The sequence below is a fragment of the Trachemys scripta genome, chromosome 2 (assembly GCF_013100865.1).
Source record: "Trachemys scripta elegans isolate TJP31775 chromosome 2, CAS_Tse_1.0, whole genome shotgun sequence".
NCBI lineage: Eukaryota > Metazoa > Chordata > Testudines > Emydidae > Trachemys > Trachemys scripta.
Window position 1 is genome coordinate 151991922 of NC_048299.1, and position 21313 is coordinate 152013234.

At 54.0% G+C, this 21313-nt stretch overlaps 1 protein-coding gene across 1 annotated transcript; it reads left to right on the top strand.

Annotated features, from left to right (window-relative positions):
• The first annotated feature begins 278 nt into the window (after positions 1–278).
• On the top strand, positions 279–16438 carry DOK2 (docking protein 2). The gene is made up of 5 exons (XM_034761937.1): positions 279–567; positions 6755–7051; positions 7557–7653; positions 14015–14196; positions 15061–16438. Exons 1-5 carry the CDS (start codon positions 505–507, stop codon positions 16003–16005), a joined length of 1584 nt encoding a protein of 527 aa, XP_034617828.1. The 5' UTR covers positions 279–504; the 3' UTR covers positions 16006–16438.
• Positions 16439–21313: the final 4875 nt, after the last annotated feature.

Consider the following 21313-nt stretch of genomic DNA (forward strand, 5'->3'; position numbering starts at 1 on the left):
GTGCGGACAGTCTCAGTGTGTCAGTGTCTGTGTGTCTCTGTCAGTGCATACAGTTTCTGTGTGTCAGTGTGTGTATCTCTGTGTTGGCATGTACAGTCTGAATGTATGTCAGTGTGTTAGTATGCAGTCTGTCTGTGGACATAGCAGCACTCAACAACAGCGTCTGTAGCTGCCCTTTTTGGTAAGATCGCAAATACAGGAAGCTGAAGTGTGAAACGTATATGTTTAGGAAAAAAAAAAAAAAACCCGGCCACAGGTCACATGCTCATGAAGTGAGATCGGGAGCAAACCCAGCCCTGAAGGCAGAAGCAGGACGGCGTCTGGGGAGGGAATGAGTTAAATTGAAGGGTAGGGAGCCGGAGCTAGAAGTGGCGTGGGCTAGGTGACCGAGAGGTGCTAAGCATGGGTCAGAGGTGGGAGGTGTGAAAGATCGAGAGAGATAGAAGGGAGGGCTGGGACAGGAAAGTGCGTGTGACAGAGTGAGAGGATGCTCCTTGCTAGAAGATGGACGAGACGGTTGTAAAACAGGGATTATTGTACCTCCAGCAGCAGCAAACCTTCGGGAAGGTAAGGACCGACTTGGGCATCTCCGCTAGTTCCGGAAGCCTCTAGCTGCTCTTGACTGGGGATTCCCATGCCCTGCCTGGGGCCTGGGCTTCCTCCATCCTGGACTCAGACAGTGCCTGCCTCTGTGCCCCTAGTTCGCCATCTTGCCTTATTGCAAAGCGGGACAGTTTGCAGGGCTGGCCCCTCATCCCTGGCAGGGCCCTGTTGCTGTACAGTACCCGGGCTGGGAATGGCAGTAGGGTCACAAAGCCACATGGGTTTCCTAGGGGTTTAAATGCACCATGTATGGGCCTCTCTGGGGAGACGAGTCCCTGCTTCACACTCTCCACCCCATTAAGAACCCCCTGGATGTTCTGCCTAAACAGTCCCTTGCCCAGTTTCACCCCATTGATCCTACTGCGACCTGCCCTGTCCAGCATCCCCCCTCCTGCTACCCGTCTTCTGCCTTGGTGACTCAACTGGGCACAAGCTGCAGCTCACCAGATCTTCCTCCCTCTTGTAGGAAGCCCTCATCATGCCCGGTGACTCCCAGGAATGAGTCACATCCCTTCAAATGAGAGCCCTGGCGTAGGCAGAAGCTGAGGTCTCTGGCTTTCGTTGTCCCTCCGCTCAAGACATATAGGGCCTGAGACTCACAGTACAGAGACGGGGACAATCTACACTGGGGAAGGGGAAGAGGAGAGCGGCAGGGATTTGTCTTCATGGCACTGACACAGGCAGCTTGCCAGGGGCCTGACAGTGATTGGCATAAACATGGGCTGGGCTTTGAAAAAACAACACCACTGTTTTGCAACTGCAGCAGCAGCTCCCCTGCTCCCTGCTTGCTCCTGCGTTGCAGGAGACCCCTGTTTCCTCAGCTCAGTTCTGATCTACGGTGTCACAGGACCTCCCCTGTGCTCAGCATCCGTGCTCACACCTGCCTGCTGTGCTGCAGGGGCAACCCCAGCTCTCCCCCACCCTGCTTCTTTGCAGCATTTTAGGAGCTTTCATACTTCCTGCCCAGAAACTGGGCAGGTCTCAAGATGATCCGGTTGCAAGGATCCGGGCCGGGCTCAGGTTGCAAAGAGCTCCCCTGAAAGCAGAAGTCTGCACAGCTAGCTTTCACCTGCTTGCAGCGCATACTAGTTCGTGGAAAGGTTCCTCTGGAAATGCTGCAGCCAGACCAAAATGGGAGTTCAAACCCCAGAGCACTGCCTGCCATTTCCGGTGGGAGCTGAACAGTCAGGGGAAACTCACAATGAGACCCCCAAAGATATACCCACACTGCCGTAAAACCCCACACTGCACTGAGTCTCAGAGCTGGGGTCAGCTGACTTGGACTTGTGGGGCTAAAAGCAGTGTACTCGCTTGGGCTGGAGCCCAAGGTCTGACCCTACCCCCCATGGGGTCTCACAGGAACCTCTATACTGCAATTTTGTAGCGCTGAAGTCTGAGCCCTGCAGCCTGAGTCTGCTGACCCGGGCCAGCTGCAGCTGTGCCGCAGTCTTTTATTGTAGGGTAGTTGTACTCTTAGATACTTGGGCATGAGCCCTGGGATGCAGGAGGTGCACTGTTAATAGAGATGGGCCCTAACTGGACTCCTGGGTCCAACAGCCCCCTAGACCCCGGGAAGTTCAGAACTGGGTGCAGGCATTGGCTCCTGGGCCCAGGTCTAGCTTTCAAAGAAAGACATAGGGCCAGACAGGGCTGGCTCCAGCCTTTTTGCCGCCCCAAGCGGCAAAAAATAAAAAAAAAAGCCGTGATTGGCGGCACTTCGGCAGCAGTTGTACCACCGCCGCTTCATTCTTTGGTGGCAAGTCGGTGGCAGGTCCGATCTTCCGAGAGGGACTGAGGGACCCGCCGCCGAATTGCTGCCGAAGAGCTGGACGTGCCGCCCCCCTCCGTTGGCCACCCCAGGCACCTGCTTGCTGCGCTGCTGCCTGGAGCCGGCCCTGGGGTCAGATCATCAGTGGGTGTCAGTTGGCCTAAGCTCCCTGGGCTTCACTGACTAACACCAGCTGAGTGTCTAGCCCACAATGAACAGTGAGAGGTGATTGTTTCCCCAAGACCTTTATTTGGAAAGGCTCCTCTGCAGCACAGTTAGAAACCTCAGATTCCTCTTTCTCTTGCACTGGTGTAACTACGGAGTGACTCCTGATTTACCCCAGCGTGAAGGAGAAGGGAGTTAGGCCCCTGCACCACATTTAGAGACGGGAGGATGCAGAAACAGGCTCTTTCTCCTTTTGGTCAGCTGATCAACGTAGCCAGTGCTGGTGATAACCAAAAGGCATTTCTGTGTGCGGCCTGTGGGCACCAGAGAGGGAGGATCTCAGTCCAGATCCCTGCCCTCAAGAGTCTGCATTGCACAAACCAAGCATGGTACTGACTAGCCCTTTGGGGGTGGACAGCCTAAACGGGGGCTGGAGTTCCTCTGCTATTTCCAAGTGGCTCCCTAGGGTTGCCAGCCCTCCAGGACTGTCTCCAGGAATTAAAGATGAATCTTTAATTAAAGATTATGTCATGTGATGAAACCTCCAGGCAGGGCCGGCTCCAGGCACCAGCCCACCAAGCTAGTGCTTGGGGCGGCACCTGGAGGGGGGCGGCGCGGCACAATGCTCCAGCTCCGGCCGCCGAGGAGAGCGGAGCCACAGTGGGCTCGCCGCCCTCCCCCGGTACTCTGGCCGCCAGGGAGAGCGGAGCCCCGGCCGGGCTCTCCGCCCTCCTCCTGGGGCTCCGGCCGCCAGCGGAGCCGTGGCAGGCTCGCCGCCCTCCCCCCCGGTGCTCTGGCCGGTCGGGGAGAGCGGCCCGTGGCCAGGCTCGGCGCCCTCCCCTGCCGCGCTGGGGGGGGCGGAGCAGCGGGAGACTTTTTTGTCTTGGGCGGCAAAAAAGCCAGAGCTGGCCCTGCCTCCAGGAATACGTCCAGCCAAAACTGGCACAGCTCTAGGCCAGGGTAGGGAAGGTTGCCTGGCTGTGGCTTCAGTTTCGTGGCTAAGCAGCAGATTCCAATCACCAGCACTAGTCGTACACGTGAAATTGAATAGTAACCCCCACCCCCCGTCTGCAAATGTCAGCGCCGCATGTGTGATCTGTGTGCGAGAGCCTGGCTAGCAGGCCACGAGCATAGATGGAGCATATCTTCTTAGCAGATAACCAAATGAATGTTTGCAACCCTTATTATTTCTGTCACTGTCAATAGCTCTCCGCCCACCCAGTGAAACACCACCCCACCGCCAAGACTGGGCTAGACAGAGCATCCTGGACTCCCCTCCCCTCCCCTTGTGGTGTGGTGTTGTAACACATTAGAGCAGAGCAGGCAGGATACCAGATAACCATCATCCTTGACCTGTGGCGGCTGTTCCCCCATGAAAGTTTAACCCAAGCAAACAGCCTGTGGTGACACTGTGGAGATCAGTGCAGGCAGATGGGGAAGCTGTTTGGTGCACTGCATATGCATGTTGCAGATTGTCCTTCGCACCACTCTAGACTGAGCCATGTTCACAGAAAGGTCAGGTTATCCTCAGTTAAAGTGAGGGCTTTGATTCAGCTGGTGCACAGTGGGGAGGTAAACTGGACCCTATTTCCTTCGGCCTACTTATTCTCCAGAATCTAAACGTTCATTTTGTAACACAAAGGAAGTCTCCAGCTGTTCTGGTTCTTGAGCTAGCTTCAAAAACGTGACGCAAGTGTCCCTGATGCAGTGACGTCTGCCTGTTTTTACAGAATCGGAAACAATCTAGGGCCTGATCCAAAGCCCATGGTATTCAATGGCAAGAGTCCATTTCACTTCAGGATCCTTTAGATCATGCACTTAGGCATCAACTGTGCCCTAAGTGAGAAAGCTGCCACAAAGACGTCATTTGCAGGGTGAAATTGCTGTCTTGGCAGCAGTTCAGCTGGTCAATTTGGCAACAGTATTTCTGACAGAGCCATTTCAGGGCATGTACACATAGATAGCCACTCTGAGTCCAGGTTAAGAGTATCTATCTATCTATCTATCTATCTATCTATCTATCTATCTATCTATCTATCCAGGGCCGGCTCTGGCTTTTTTGCCGCCCCAGGCAAAAAAGCCTCCGGCCGCGCCCCCCAGCGCAGCAGGGGAGGGCGCGGGGGGCGGGGGGAAGGTGGGCGGAGCCCCAGGAGAGGGCGGCGAGCCCCAGCCGGAGCTCTGCTCTCCCTGGCGGCGAACACCGGCCGGGGCTCCGCTCTCCCCGGCGGCCGGAGCCGGAGCGCCGCACCGTGCCGCCCCCCTCCAGGTGCCGCCCCAAGCACAAGCTTGGTGGGCTGGTGCCTGGAGCCGGCCCTCTATCTATCTATCTATCTATCTATCTATCTATCTATCTATCTATCCAGGGCCGGCTCTGGCTTTTTTGCCGCCCCAGGCAAAAAAGCCTCCGGCCGCGCCCCCCAGCGCAGCAGGGGAGGGCGCGGGGGGCGGGGGGAAGGTGGGCGGAGCCCCAGGAGAGGGCGGCGAGCCCCAGCCGGAGCTCTGCTCTCCCTGGCGGCGAACACCGGCCGGGGCTCCGCTCTCCCCGGCGGCCGGAGCCGGAGCGCCGCACCGTGCCGCCCCCCTCCAGGTGCCGCCCCAAGCACAAGCTTGGTGGGCTGGTGCCTGGAGCCGGCCCTCTATCTATCTATCTATCTATCTATCTATCTATCTATCTATCTATCTATCTATCTATCTAAGGATTTTATCCTGCTGCCTATCACTGCAGTATCTGAGCTCCTTCCACATAAAATCAAGAGCACTAGTGAAGTCTCTAGCAGACTTTGTGGAGTCTCTGGCCCTTCAAGCTAACGTAACCTGTACCAACATAATGAAAGATCTGAATGAAAACCAATGTTGGTGTTTCGTGTCCAGCATGTTTGTGCTTAGACCAGCCCTTTGAGGTTACCTCTACACAGCCAGCAACCACCCACAGAAGCAAGCCCCCAAGCCTGGGTCAACAGACTCAGGCGTGCAGGACTTGTGCTTCAGTGCTAAAATTAGCTGTGAAGACAGGAGACAGCAGTTTGAAGTTGCAGCTGGGGCTGGAGCTTGGGCTCTGCTGCCAACCCCCCTCTCTAGGTTTCAGACCTCTGCAGCCTTGACCTAGGTATTTTTAATGTGATAGTGTGAGCCGCGCAAGCCCAAATCTGTCAACCAGGGCTGAGAGGCTCGCTGCCACGAGCAGTGTAGATGCACCCAGAGTCTCAGTATCTTTGTGGGTTGTCGGGGATGTTTACAGGAGCCAATTAAAAGTAAACACTTAAGGGAAAATTTTCAGATGCCTCTAAGGCACAGAATGGGAGTTACGTGTCTAAATGCCTTTGAGGATCTGGATCTAAGTGACTTAGGAGCCCAAATCCTGTTGACTTGCTATGGAACTTGGACTCCTAAGGCACAGGTGCTTTTGAAATTGTTACCCTCATGGCCCTTTTTAAAACAGCACTCCAGGGTGGAGACAAGGACCGTGTCATCCCTGCAATAAGAGGTGTGTTTGCTTTGATAAACCTTAGGCTTGGTCTACACTAAACCCCCAAATCGAACTAAGGTACGCAACTTCAGCTACGTGAATAACGTAGCTGAAGTCGACATACCTTAGTTCGAACTTACCCCCGTCCAGACCCGGCAGGCAGGCTCCCCCGTCGACTCCGCGTACTCCTCGCGGCGAGCAGGATTACCGGAGTCGACGGGGAGCACTTCTGAGTTCGATTTATCGCGTCCAGACTAGACGCGATAAATCGAACCCAGAAGTTCGATTGCCTGCCGCCGAACCAGCGCGGTAAGTATAGACAAGCCCTTAGTGGAGAGAAGGCACTGCAGTTTTTACTGTGATGGAGCTAGGTGAGCTTAAACCCAGGTATGTTGATATATGGTTAAACTCCACTAGTTACACCAAGGTAAAAACTGCGGGTGGCTTGTTTCCCCTAGGGTTTGCATTGAGCTAGCTAGCAATGCAAACACACCTCTTATTGCAGTGAAAATAGTCCGTGGCTCTAGATCTGTCTTGATGTAAAAACACAACTGTTTTTTGCCATGAAGAGGTGGGAATAGCTTTAGTTTTCCATGTAAAACAAACCAGCTGTCCCCGGGAGGCCATTTACAGCCCAGACATTGCAGCCTTGGGCTAGTGCATGAGAATCAGAAGCAAAACTTCCTAGGAACCCAAAGGGAGAGCTAATACCCGCATGTTTCTGTTCCTTTTGCTTCCTTCCCCCCGGTCAGAAATGGAGGAAGTTCTGGGCAGTGCTGTACCGGGAGAGTGCCTGCTCCTGCGCCCACCTGGAGCTCTTCGAGGGCTCCGGGCCTCCCACTTCCGAGAAGCCCAAGAAGGCTGAAAGTGGCAAGAAGCTCATCAAGTTGAGTAACTGTGTGCATGTGGCTCAGGCTAATGGGGACACCAGCAGCCCCAAGGAGACTGTCCCCTTCATCCTGGAGACCACGGACAAGCGCTACTTGCTGGCAGCTGAAAGCACCGAGGTGGCCAACTGGGTCCTCACCCTCTGCGATCTGGCCTTCGCGGTAAGAGTGGCGGCGTGCTCCCTGTGGTGGTGGGGAGTGATGTGGGCGTATGGAGGGGTCCTTAAGAGTGAGGGGGATGCCAAGGATCTGGAGGGGGGTGTTCAGGGGTGGAGGACTCCAAGAGCTGGGGTTTCCATGGAGGTGGGTGTTGGAGGGTGCCAGGGAGAATGGATGGCCCAGCTTTGCTCATTAGTACTGAGCTTTGGCCTACACTGAAGTGTTGCTGAGAGTCCTCAGGGTGCTCTCTCAGGCCAGCTCTGGTGTCCCCTGTGTCCTTCACAGGGTCTCCAAGCCCCTGTTGGTCTGGGGAGCGGGAGGAGCCTTGGCAGTTCAACAAAGAGCCCCAGGCACTGGGAGATGAGGTTGCAGGAAGGGGGATGCCCTCTCTATCAGCTCTGGCATCTGGATCTCAGTGCTGGGGAGGAGACACCACATGGGCCCAAATCAGCGTGGCTGGACTTGGGCTGCCCCACACTCACCCATTTCTCTTCCCTGCGGTTTCCAGAGGAGCAGGGAGGAACGGAAGGCAGCAGTGGGGAAAGACAGCCACCCGGTCTCGCTATCCATGGAGGAGAACTCCCTGTACAGCTCCAGGGCCAAAGGTAGGGTGGGAATGAGAGAGCCTGGCTCTGCGTGTGCGTGCGTGCATGTGTGTTTGAAGTGCATCTAGTTCTGGTGGAAGGTGTTGGGTCAGCAGGCACTGGAGACTGGACCTGTGTGTTCACCTCCATAGAACTCACAGGCTAGGAGATGAGATACCTAGAGCCATGGATGGAGCCACTATGAACATGCAGGTAAATAGATGCAGTTTTGGGCACGTGTGTGTGTGTGTGAGAGAAAGAAATCGGATAGACTGATAGTTGGATGTGTATGGTGTGGGATGGGTATTAGGATGAATATGTATGTCCGTAGAGAGACAGGCGATGTGTGGCGAAAGCCAGCCAGCCAGCCGGATGAGCGGAGTGGGCACAGCAGGGGCAGAGGCAGGGCACAACAGAGAAGAAGCCCCCAGCAGAGCGATTCAAGTGGTTTTGCTTTCTTCTTTCTGAGAGGAAGCGAGGGGGGGGCAGCGGGAGGGTGATGGAGTAATAACACCTTGCCCTGGCGGAACCCGAAACCACAGTCAAGTATGACTCAGCCGCGATCCCTGAGCCCTGCTGGGCGCTTAGAGAGGAGCAGACCTCTCCCTAGCTCTTGCGGGGGCTGCTGGGAAATGTAGGCTCTTGCCCTCTCTTTGCAAACAGAGACATGCCCTCTCCTTTGCCTGCCAGCCCCGTACTTACTTTGGGGGACACTCACACGCACAAGCGGGAGCTTAATATCCCAGAGCCCTGGGGACTTGAGCCAAAGCCCATTGAAGTCAATAGAAAGAATCTCATTGATTTCTGTAAGCTTTGGATCAGCCCCTAATCTCTTGCCACCAGCCCCAGCTTGGCTGCCGTATGCCCCTTTGTTCCTTGCTCTCCCCTGCATACTGCCAGAATCAATTGCATTGCTCCACATTAACCCCTCGGTTCCCAGGCTATCGGCATCCAGACCTGCCCCCCAGTGCACACGTTGGAGCATTTTGCCTTTCAAACCCACCAGGTCCCATTTCTAAGTAGACTCCACTACTGACCAGCAATCAGGGAGTAACAACTTCCTGCTACTTGGGTAGCTGAGCTAAGGGGGGCTAGAACCAGCAGCCTAGAGATCCAGGGACCATCAGCAATCACCTCATTCACGTTACCACCAACATGCCACTGACTCGTAACAAAGCAGCAAATCGACATAATGATGACATAATATGAATATAACAATGCTTCCCAAGCCTCACTCCCTGTGACGTGTTTGGTCTCTTGGGGGACCCTTGTCCTCTGGGGTCTCCTAACCTGTTTCTGCCTCCTACTTCACCCCCTTCCCTTGGGCAGCAAGCTTTTGCTTATGACATTCTTCAGGTGGGGGAATGTGACATCATTAGAAACCAGAAGCCTGCAGCCAGCCTCTGGGTCCAAGTGCCCTTCAGCGAACTGGGAACGCACCTGAAACTGTTGCAGATCTAGTTGCAGCGCATCAGGGTTGTGTCCACATTCAAAGCCACATTACAACCACGTTCAGAGAATCCGTAGCATGGTTCTCAGAGCACAGTCCCGGGATTTACCCAGGCCAGGGAGACTGTGTCTGAATTGTTTTAGCAGCAATGGTGCTGGAGACCCATTAGCACACGTCGTTCTTCCTGATCACTGTTTCTGAATACAGTTCTTGCTAGCGCGTCTCAGGCCATGGCGACAGAACCTCATCTAGTTTAAGTCAGCACAGTCCCATTGACTTCATCTTCTCTGCCAGCTGGAGGTCTGGTCCTACCCAGTCAGAGTAGCAGATGCTCTCACCCACTTTTCCCTCGTGTAACAGATTGCATGCAGGGTGGTGGGTCCCAGCCACTCTGAGCCACGAGCCGCCAGGAGTCGGGGACCAAAAGGAGTTTTCCCAGGCCACAAAATTGCACTGGTTTAACTAAAGGGGTGATGCTGAACTTGTGTGCAAAGCCAAGCCCTGACAGATAGAGGAAAGGCAGCTACAGACATCGGGAAGGAGGGATTCCCTGGCCCACCATCCCAGTCTCACTGGAGCGCTGCACTGTACCCAGGTAGGAAGGAAGGGAACATAATGGTGTGCTCAGAGGAGGCCCTGGTCAGTATCACTTGGCTATTATTATTTGCCTTGCCTTAGTGCCTGGGAGCCCTAGTCACAGACCAGGAGCCCATTGTGTTAAAGTTAAAGATTAAACCTGGAGCCTTAGCCCATATGCCACTTAAGCGACGCTGCTAATTTTGAATCGGAACATGGCTGCAACAACAGCTCAGCCTTGCTCTTTGCAAGAAGTGTAATGGAAAATCAGCTTCATAAATAGCCCTCCTGCACTTCCTGCTTTGTGGTTTGGTAGAACTGTGCCTCGCGCTGATAACCGGCCGCTCGCAACTGTCCAGAGCGCTTAGAACCCTTGTCGGTCTTGCACCATTTCCCATGAGAGCCCCTCAACCCTGCTCTCCTGTGCTGAGGAGTGACTGAAGGCACAGAGCCCATGCGCCCACTCCCACGAAGCCACGGGAACAGGCCATCAACCCTGCATGCCAAGTAGCGCAGCTGGGCTGGGTGATTTGAGTGAAGGGAGAGGAGCGTGGGATGGGGGAGTGAGGCAGCCGGCAGCCACGTGGAAAGGGAAATTGAGGCTCTGGCTATGCCGCTGACTTGCAGGGTGACCTTGGATCAGTCACTTCTCTGTGCCTCACTTTCCCCATTTGTGCAATGAGGGTAATGTGACTGAGTCAGCGCTGTCCACAGCTCGCGGATCCTCAGAGGAAAGGGCCTGTCTGAGGGCCAAGTGTTCTGAATGTTTATATAGGGAAAAGATTGAAATGCAGGGGCCAGAAGGGGCACTTTCTCCCTCTGCCTCCATCTCTGTGTCTCGCCGCCTCCTGAGTGCTGCTAGGAAGGCATGTGGTGAGCCGACAGAGCTGGTGTCCACAAACACAGTAAGAGTGTCACACACACTTGGCTCGGGCTCAGTTTACCAACCGACCCGCAGATGTTGGCCTGTTGCAAACATACTGCTCGATCATCAACGTAGCAACCTCTCCACGTCAAAGGCAGCCTGAGCAATGGACCTGGGACTCTTTCAGGGAAGTGGAAGGGCGCACGGGGTGCTGGGAAAGGAGCAGAGATTAATCCTCCCAGAGCATGGTCCCTGCCTTACAGGAACCCGTAGGGTAGGCTGGCAAAGGGAAATCACCCCCTCTCCAGGGCATTGCTCCTGTCTTGAGAACAGGCATGCCAAGCACCCTTGCTAACTCACATGCTCGTGTGTATGCACACAGTTGCACATTTGCACACCTTCCCACCTGGAAATATATACCTGGGGACTCTCAAATGCAAACGCACACACAAACTCACTTGCATGGGCACACTTACATGCATGCACACACGTGTGAGCAGGCGCAGTCACTCTCTCTCTCTCTCTCTCTCTCTCTCTTTCTCACACACACACACACACACACACACACACACACACACCTTTTGTTTGCAGGATTAAACAGCAGCATTGGCAGAGAATTGAGAGCAAAGGGCCAAATCCATGATAGATGTAAATCCAGGGGTGAGTCTGGCCCAATGTCTTAATCCACCTGCACCTCTCCCTTGGTCTCATCTCCAACCTGTGTTTGTCTCAGGCTTCTTCAGATGGTGAGTCACTTTTTTTTATCCACCCTCTAAAGGAGAATGGGGTAGCCTGTCCCTGCAGTTGGAGGGTTCTGATCTGCTATGCTATCAGCTGGTGAGAAGGCAGCACACTCACCTCCCTTTCTCAGAGAGGGCCAAGGGGCACGTTGCAGGGAGCAGATAAGCTACAGGGAGATTGTGCTGGGCTACATAGCACTTGGCAAACTACTGCAGGAGACAGGCCTGCCTTGAGCTGAAATCCAGTAAGGTGCTAGGGAAGTGGGAATGGTCTTGCTGGTTTGGCAGGGCGGCGGGGGAGATCTGCTGCCTGCCGGGCTGCTTTTGCATGCAGCTGTCAGGACCATGCCTCGGCTACAGAGGGCTGTTTAACATGGAGTGGGGGTGCAAGTCGTGTCCCAAGACTGCCGGCATCCGGCATGGCTCTGGGGAGAGGCTGACCTGCATTCTCAGTGGGGAGCTGGCCTCGTAATAAGAATAAATACCATGCCTAGGATTTTCCCTCACAAGCTCTTTGCAAACCGATCACCTAAGAACCGCTTGACTCCCCTCTGTAATGCTGCTGCCTCCAGGGTGGAACCTGGCAGCTGGTAAATAGAGGCCCAGGAACCCTTCCTGGCAGCTTAGGACAGGAAGGGGAGAAGAAGCAGGATCCAGTTGAACCTGCAGGGAGCACGCAGGGAGACGGAGGATGTAATTGGCCAAACTGGAATTTGGACAGAACACTGGGTTAGAACATCCCTGTTCTTGGGGGAAGTGCCCTGGGCTCAGGACCTGGGGTTTGTGTACCTCTGGAAGATGGGGGATGGGTTTGCCTCTACTCTGCCTTTCACCTGGTGGAGTCATTTACACTTGGGCAAAGTGAGTGCCAAACGTGAGCTCTGGTGTGAGTGGAGTATTCCAGACTGGCAACACTGTGCCCAGCTGTGAACAAAGGCACAAAGCGCCAGGGGGAGGCGAGAATCAGCCCCCTCCTCTCTAACAGATCCCATGCTCAGGTGATGAGTGCGGTCCAGACAGATTGTCAGCTCCTCCCCTCCCCACATCCTCCTGGGGTAATGGAGTCAGCACTGACTCCAAGGGAAGAGCCCCCATCATCACACGAGGGCATAGGACACTGACTCAGAGAGAGCGTCCTTTCCTGAGTCACCCGCACCCCTTATCACAGCACCACGGGCTTTTTGGAAGTCTGCCATCCATGTGCCTGCGTCACGTGGCTGAAAGCACAGTGTGAATCTGAGGTCCGTTTGGATCAGAGTTTGGCTCCCACAGTGGCTGCCGGAAGCTCTCGGTGAGCGCAGGGCTGGGCACAGCCCTTGCAGATCCCAGCTCCGTGGCCCTTTCAGGCGGCTGACATGCTCCATGTTCCGCTTCCGGCAGAGCTGGGGGACACGAGGGCCCCAGTGAGGCCTCGTGGTCGTTACAGCACCTGCGCTGAGCAGGAGGGGGATGCAGCATGGCAGCGGGAGCATTTGCATTTCTCGGCCCCACTCACTGAGCTGAGGGAGTCCTGGCAGGAACAGGAAGGATGTGGTGGGCTCATCTCGAGGAAAGTTCACCTTGCATTGTGCCAGCTGTGTCACACTGTGGGGACCGGGGGGAGGAGGGTGCAGCAGGGGGCAGAGAGGGGAATTTACGTCTGTGGGCGTGCTGCATGGAGGAGTTCAGAGATAGCAGGCCTTCTTCTCCGACTGGAGGCACATCCCCTCACTGATGCACTGTTAATCTCTTAACAAAGGGCTCTTGGAAAGCCCTTTACCAACATCCCAGGGTCCTGGGTGCTACAGGAGATGAGGAATCGAGTCAGGTGATCTCCCACTGAAATGCCAGTGCTGTCTCCAATCCACAGCCACGGGGCAGAACTGTGCTGCTAGGAAAGCAAACTGCGGGGAGATGATAGGCGAGCACACCGTAGCGTTCAGCTTGGGCAGCTCGAAATGGGGGAAGTGGGTTTGCGTGCGAGAGAGGCTGTCTGCATATGTGTGTCTGTCTGTGTGCGACCGTGAGTCTGTGTCTCGGACGGGGAGCGCACGTGTGACTCTGTGTGTGAAGATCTTGCAGGGGAATCCAGGGGCTTTGGGGGTTCTCTGCTCCCCCTCCTGGGGAGGGGGGATGTTTCTGGGACATTTCAGCTGTGCATCCCAAGGGAAAAGCATTTGCCTTTTAGGAGTGTTTTGAGGAGTGCCAGGGATGAGTCAGAGGCAGAGGACAAAAGCCTCCCTGAGTCTGAGGGCCCCAAAGCCTCCCTGAGTCTGAGGGCAACTCCTGGCAGCACCTTGCTAATACCCATCAGCTCTCAAGAAGGCTGGAGATTCCCTGATCTTTAGTCTTTCGCCTGCCCCCCACCCCGTGTGGGGTAAGCCACCTACCGTGCCACATGCCATCATCCCCAGTCTAACCATTGTATGATGGTGCCACTGGCCCATATGGACTTGGGCCGTAGTAGTTCCCTCTCAGGCTGAGCGCCCAGCTGCACTGTCTGTGGCATGTCCTACTCCACACTGGTTATGTAGGACACAGCCAGGCCTGGTGGTAACTGCACTCCCCGCATCTCTGCGTTGCTACATTAGCAGATGACAGGCCTGCCGGGGTACATGCTGTTGAGCCGCAGGCTCCCAGCAGCAGGGCTGACAGCGTGAGGGAGATCTGGGGAGCTCATGTATTCATGCAAAATTCACGAGGTGCCGCGCGGAAGGGCTGTGAGCTGCAGCATGGCCGGCAGGATCACCTCTAGCACGTGTTCCTTTGCAGCCGCGGCCACTAAGGAGTTCCAAGTGACCGTGAGGGCCACGGAGGCCACGGAGCGCTGCCGCCTCTGGGGCAGCTTCATCCTCCGAGCTGAGAATGAGGCCCTGGAGCTTCAGGACCTGCAGACGGGGGGCGTGCTTTATACCTGGCCTTATAAGTTCCTGCGGAGATTTGGACGGGATAAGGTAACCACAGACCCAGAGGGAGGGAACAGCTCCTCTGAGGTGCAGGGTGGGGATGGGGGCTATCAGATCAGGAAGCTAAGCAGGAAGTCTGTTAAAAGTCAAGCCTCTTCCTGTCAGAAAGGCTGGGCCTGGAGTAGCTGTCAGCTGGCACTCGCATGCCATTTGCTGCAGCCCCTTCTGCCAGTAGCTGGGAGGTGAGTGCTTCCCACAGCCAGCGCTCCTGCCCTGCTCACTAGAGCCTCACCTACTGGGCGCTGGAAGCTTCCCCCACAGCCAGCGCCCTGCAAAAACTGGGGTAGTTTGTGAGCTTCTCCAAGATAATACATGTGCACTATCCTGCTGGGGGAGGCAGGGACTGGAGTAGCTGTGACATCCCCCTTGCACAAGCCTAGGGTGACCAGACAGCAAGTGTGAAAAATCAGGACAGAGGGTGGGGGATAATAGGAGCCTATATAAGAAAAAGCCCCAAAAATCGGGACTGTCCCTATAAAATCGGGACATCTGGTCACCCTACACAAGCCAGAGCTCCTGCAGGGAGACTGAGCCCCATTTTGGGTCAGGACATCCTTGTCCCTCTTGCATAGGTCACATCAAGGCAGGCAAGGAGAGTTTTCTTGGGAACAAACACATCAGATAGCTAGGTGAGAAAATTATCCATGGGGGGAGTAGGTATAACAGCCCTCAGTCTGAGTCATCAGCTGGGTTGATCCTAGAGCCTTCGATCCCTAGCACAGGCCTTTCGCACTTGAGAGCAAGGAGAGTTAGTTAGCAGCTGTAGTAAGTTGTTATCCTCAATGTGGCAGGGGCTACTGTACCCACACAGTGCTGGGGATATGACCCTGCTTGGCTTTGCACCCCTGCCAGGTGACCTTCTCCTTCGAAGCTGGTCGAAGATGCGCCTCTGGAGAAGGCAACTTTGAGTTTGAGACCACACAGGGCAACGAGATCTTCCAGGTCATTGAGTCAGCCATCAACGTGCAGAGGGGCCTTGGGGCAGATGAGCCGCGGTGGGTTGGCCCTGCTGACGATGCCCTCAGGGTTCCTGTTCCTGTGAGGACCGTGAGCCGAGCCAGGAATGGTGAGGAGAGGGTCTCAACTGGGGGGTCCCTGCTGCACCACATGGCCAGCACCAAATGCCTCTCCCTGGAGTCTAGCTTGGAGGGGAAGCCAGCCAAAGGCAAATCAGTGAAGCCCACCAACAGCTTCCCCTTGTCTGGGGAGCCCACAAGCAGCTTCATCTCCCCTGCTGACTCCGAGTTGCCCTACGCGGAGCCACGTGACTCCCTACGGCTGCCCCCGCAGGGCAGAGCCAAGACCCTGCAGCAGGCGAGGAAGGCGGTGCCTCAGGCAAAAGAGGTACCTGAGTCCGAATATGCCGTGCCCTTCGACACCATCGCCAAGTCCCTGATGGCCACAGAGTTTGGCAGCTTTCTCTGTGGCTTTGAGGAGCCAGAGGTCCCGTACCCGCTGTATGACAGCATAGATGAAGCGGGCGTGAGGAAGCGGAGCCAGCCACCCACTCAGACCAAGCCAGAGCACATTTATGATGAACCTGAGGGCCTGTCTGCCCACACCGTGTACGATGAACCCGAGGAGGTCAAAGGGGAGGCCTGGAAGCTGCAGGCCACTGCAGAGGACCCAGTGGGTCACGAGTACCCCTACAATCCCCAGCGGGATGACTACTCTGTGCCCAAGATGGCCGTGCCCACCCTGCACCCGCTCGCCGGGAAAGGGGGAGACTGGATTGGGGAAACTGAATACGACAATGTGGCCCTGAGGTTCATGAACAAGAAGAAGAATGTGCAGTAAAAGGGAGGAGAGGGAAGAGGAGAGAGAACAAGAGAAAGGACTTTCTGTGCGGCCATTCCACTTGGCCCCGGGTTGTGCCATCTCTCTAGCCCTGGAGATGGCCGGAGTGGACATTTCCAAGAGCCTTTGCTCTTCAGCTGTCCCTTACGGTGAAAGCTGAGTCTGTCAAACTCATCTCACTAGTGACTGAAAGCCTGTTCGGGCCTGGCTGTCCAGCAGGGGGGAACGATAGAATCCAAGTGCCCTCTCCCTTAGCCTAGACTGTATAGATTTAGGGCAGGGTCATGCATTGCTGTATAGTGTGTACGGCACTCAGCATGGTGATGGCAGTTAATATACAGAGTAGTAATAATGCTGTCCCAGAGGGTCTGGGTTACTCTCCCCTCCCTAGAAGATATTCCTGGGCATCTCTATTAAAAACGGCATTTAAACCAGCTGCTAGAGTGGTCTGCGGCTTCTTTCCCCATTACATCTGTTTCTCTGGCCCAGCATTACCGGTGGTGAATCCTTTGTTTCTTCATGTCATCAAATCCAGACTGGATGCCGGTCTGGAAGTTATGCTCTAGTCCAACACGAGTTACGGGGATCAATGCAGGGATAACTGGGGGAAATGTAACTGCCTGTGGTATCGCAGAGTTCAGGGATGATCTAAGGGGCCCTTGCGAATCTATGAACCTTCCTTCCCCAGCACAGCTGATCCCATCTTCCTGTGACCTGTGCTGCATCCTAGTGAGCTCACGGGAGGAGATGAAAGCTTAGGGCCGAGCAGGAGATTCAGGTGGCCGAAGAAGTGGGACATCAAGCTGAGACAGTGGTTCGGGCAGGTGACACTGGCCATGCTGGAGAGGGGCAGGTGTGATATTGGTCTCTGTGGAGCAATTTCAATAGCACATCTCACGTGTGCCATGGACACAGGCAGGCAGCTTGGTTGGGACTCTGGCTCAGGTGGAGTGGGCCAGCCAGGCCAACTCTACCTGTTCACTGACAGCTGGGGAGGGGGCAGATGCGGTGGCAGCAATAGGGCCACTCTGGCGAGTCACTGGCCCAGGTGTTGCCAGGCATAATTCATCTGTGACATTACAACTGTGCACCGGATAGCCAGCTGCCCCAGGGGGTGCATTCCCACTGCCTCTCTCCCTGGAGGGTGCATCCCCAAATCAGACTGTATCACTGCCTCTGAAAGGGGAGAGCCAGGCAAAGCAAACCTACCCGGGCTTTGGCGCTAATCCCGCCGTCTTCAACCCACCTCGGCCCAGGAGCATCTAAACTGTAGGTTTATTTCTGAGCTGGCAGCATATGGGCAGCCAGCCTGCCTCTCTCCCACTGGAGGGCAGTGTTGGCCCATGGTACGATGCTCAGCCCAGGTCTGTAGCGCCATTGGAAAGGGGAACCAGGCTGAAACTGCCTCTACAGCAGGGTTTCAGATAACATGATTAAACATGAGGTTCTGAAAAAGAACATGCAGGAGAAAAGAAAGGAGGGAGGGGGGAAAATCCGTGAAACCTGATTGGAATGGATATTTCTGTTCCGTTTAAAAGGGCAGCATGGGTCAATAGTGCTGGGTCCGTGGGTGAGAAGAGCATTAGTGGTCAGCAGCCAATGCAGCTCAGTGCAGGTGCGACCCAAGGCCCTGGATGTGGGCTGGTGGGGATGGCCCACTGCAGGCTGGAGCTCCGGGTTTGACCCTGTCTCCATAATGGGCTGATTAGTAGGGGGAAACGGTGATAGAGACAAAGGTAGGATTGAGGAGTGAAAACCTCGTCTAGTTTAAGGCCCTATGGGAGGGGGACCAGAAGAGAGTGAGGGAATGGGAGTGTGCCAGGAAACAAACAGAAAGGGAGCAGGAATGTGCCCAGACACTGCTGTTTTTTCCCCAAAAGCTCCACCTGAGAAGCAGCATCTCTACCCCAACTCCCTTGCCAATGCCAAGCAGCCAGACAGAGACCTCACACCCTGGCTAAGGTCAGACATGCCCACTTCCAGGGTTTTGCTTTCTGGTGATCTCAAATTGCAACCCAACATAAACCTTGCACACAGATGTCCCCTCAAGCCCAGCTAGTCCTATGGGTCCCTGCATCTACCCCTGGTTTGCTCTGAGCAGAAGGTCCCACCCACTCTCCTATACATTGGTGGAGGTAACAAAGCGCGCCTGGCACCATGACCCAGCAGGATTGTGCAGGTTTCTAACACCTGCGAACAGGGGGCATCAACAGAAAAGCTCCCCAGCCTTATTGGAGCCTTCCACCCACAGCTCCCTCACCCTGGAGCATGTGGTCTGTCTGTAGAGCACTCACATGCCCATTTTTATTGGGAGCTGGGTGTGTACCAGCAATCACAGAGTTAAAGAAACATTGATGATAAGTGATGTTTCATAACTGACTTGGAAGCTCTGACCCCATGATAACACTTTGCTCTCGGAGCTGGAAAATGGAACCTAGACATTCTACCTCCCAGACACTCCCTGCTCTAACCACTAGACCTCAATCTCTCCTCCCCAAAGTGGAAATAGAACCCTGGAATCCTGACCCCCATACCCCTCTCCAGCCCACTACTTTAAGCTCCCATCTGCACCCCTTCTGAGCTAAGCACAGTTGCTGCCTCCACCTCTCCCCAATAAATTAATGACAAAACAATGGTTTTGAAGTCAACAGCGCTCAGAATTGATTGAATTGTGTGTTCCCAGGGGACATTTGCCTTCCTATTTACTCTCCATTGTTTGTGTTTTTAACTCAGCTTTCCCCCGCCAGTTTGTTCTCTGATCCTCTGCAATTTTCTTTTTGTTTTTTTCCTAGTAAAGTTTTGGTTTGTTTGTCTGTTATGATCCATTATTCAGCCAAACCTTCTCTTTCCAAGGATCTGTGATGTGCTTCAGCCTGGCTGGCTGCAGGCCAGAGGGGACAGGCATCTGGGGAGCCCAGCTCTTGTGCAGTTTACAGATCCTGTTAGAAAAATGCACAAATGGTATTCAGCATGTGTGTAACACTTTACATTGCATACACCTTAACTAATTCATCCTCAACCATCTGGGACCTAGGTCTGTTTTATTATCTCCATGGGGGAGACTGAGGCACAGAGATGCGCCGTGGCTTGCCCATGGTCAGACACTGACTCAGGGCAGAGCCTTCAAAGGCAGGAGTTCCCATCTCTCAGTCCACAGGGTCACCCTCTCTCTCTTGGGTTAAAGTGGGGCTCCAGTGTTCTATGGGAACAAATCCAACCATTACATTAGTGAGGCCAGATCCTCAGCCGGTGTAAACCAGTTCAGCGCCATTGACATCAAGAATGTTCATTATTTCACTGTCAGGTCAGCAAAGGGAGAGACCATTAAGACCTGCCTATCCAAGCGGCATTTAGAGGCCTTTAGAAATACCTAGCATAGGTTAGATAGAATGATCACGTAATCCATCTCTCTGTGACCACTACTGTATGTTCTAGCTTTAAGTGCCTTCCCTGGGAAGAAGACCCTATAGCCTGAGAGATCTGTTGTCTTAATTTATGGGCTCAAAGAGCCAAAGGTGTTAACATAACCCAACATTAACCCAATCACTGCCCAACATTAACCAGTTTTAAACAAGGTTCAGAGTTCAGTATAGAGAGACCTCAGCCTGCTTAGCACCCTGGCAAACATACCATTAAGCATCACATCAATCTTTTATTAAAGATATAGAAAAGAAGGAAAAAGAGTGAAAGCATTTGAAATGAATCAGGATTTCATTTTAACAACAGCCCTTGTTCCCTTCCCCTGTAGCTGGAGAGAGTTTTTAGAAAGAACCCTCCTCCCCTCCCGTCGTTTGACAATCTTTTAGTTGGTATCGAAGGCGATACCCAAGTGGCGCTCAGGTTTTAGCTGGAGCTAGTGGAGGTGGAGATGTCATCTGGCTCCCTCTCTCTGGCCTGGTCAGGACATCTCTCAAGAGGAGGATGAAGGAGGTGCAGGGTCCCAGGAGACAGTGAGGGTAGTAGCCATGATGTTGAAACTCGCTCCTTCCCCTTCACCCAGTGTAGCAGTAGCCTCCATCTGCTGTTCTGAGTCCCCCCACAAAGTTTAAGAACCCCAGAAGGGAATGGTGGGTGGAACAGCCCATCCACTCATTATTTTGTCCACCACCAATAAGTCTCATTTCCAACACACTGATTTTGGTTAACTGATTTTCGGTCTCCCACAGTTCTCGTTTACCAGGGATGATCTGAGCAACCCTGTCCTTGAATTATATATAGGAGGCCTTTTTGTTTGGACTAATTCACTCTGTCTCGCTTTGCAACTTTCCCCACCAACATTTGTCACTCGAGGTTGTTGTGACATTCCATGAACTTTCATTCACTTCTCACCCGCTGAGTTCACAATTAGTGCACATTTGTAGGCTCAATTATCACAACTGATCTCACGGGCAAGAGGTTTTCCCAGATAGGCAGTCTAACTTTTCCCTCTCCCATGGCCCCTAATAACATTCTCCTTCCTCCCCACCCCAGCCCTAAATAACTCCTCTCCCTCTGGGGTATTTCTACCCTACAGCTCTTTCTCATCTCCTTACCTTAGTCAATGCTTAGCCCAGCCCAGAAAGACTTAGAACATAAGAATGGCCATCCTGGGTCAGACCAAATCTCCATCCAGCCCAGTATCCTGTCTGCTGATAGTGGCCAATGCCAGGTGCCCCAGAGGGAATGAACAGAACAGATAATCATCAAGTGATCCATCCCCTGTCACCCATTCCCAGCTTCTGGCAAACAGAGGCTACAGACAACAAAAGCTTGTATGAAAGAGACAAGGTGGGGGAGATAATATCTTTTATTGGACCAACTTCTGCTGGTGGAAGGGACAAACTTTTGAGCTTACCCAGAGCTCTTCTGCAGGTCTGGAGAAGATATTACCTCACCTACCTTGTCTCTTTCATTTCCTGGGACCAACATGGCTACAACACCACTGCAAACAACATTAGCTTTTTATATCATTTGACTAAGGGCCTGTTTGAGCCAAAGTCTATTGAAAGACTCCCACTGTTATTCTTTCTATTCCAGTCGCGCCCAGAGGCCCCAGCTGGGATCAGGGCTGCATTGTGCTAGATGCTGTACATACACATAGCAAGAACCGGTCCATGAAGAGCTTGCAATCTAAACAGACAAAAGGATAATAAAGGAGGAGGAAATAAAAGCAGAGAGACAGGATGGCCCAGACCCACAGAGGTAGTTAGGCAGCTAACTCCCACTGAAATCAGCAGGAGTTAAGTGCCTAAATACCTTTGAGGATCTTGGTTCAAGTGACTGGCCCAAGGTCATGCAGCAGGTCAGTGGCAAAGGGAGGGATATGATC

Excerpts from the sequence above, each read along its gene's own strand:
- DOK2 (XM_034761937.1), top strand. The coding sequence starts at position 505 with ATGGACGAGACGGTTGTAAAACAGGGATTATTGTACCTCCAGCAGCAG. Across the intron at positions 7,654-14,014 it reads GTACAGCTCCAGGGCCAAAG|CCGCGGCCACTAAGGAGTTC; the intron begins GTAGGGTGGGAA and ends GTTCCTTTGCAG. Across the intron at positions 14,197-15,060 it reads GGAGATTTGGACGGGATAAG|GTGACCTTCTCCTTCGAAGC; the intron begins GTAACCACAGAC and ends CACCCCTGCCAG.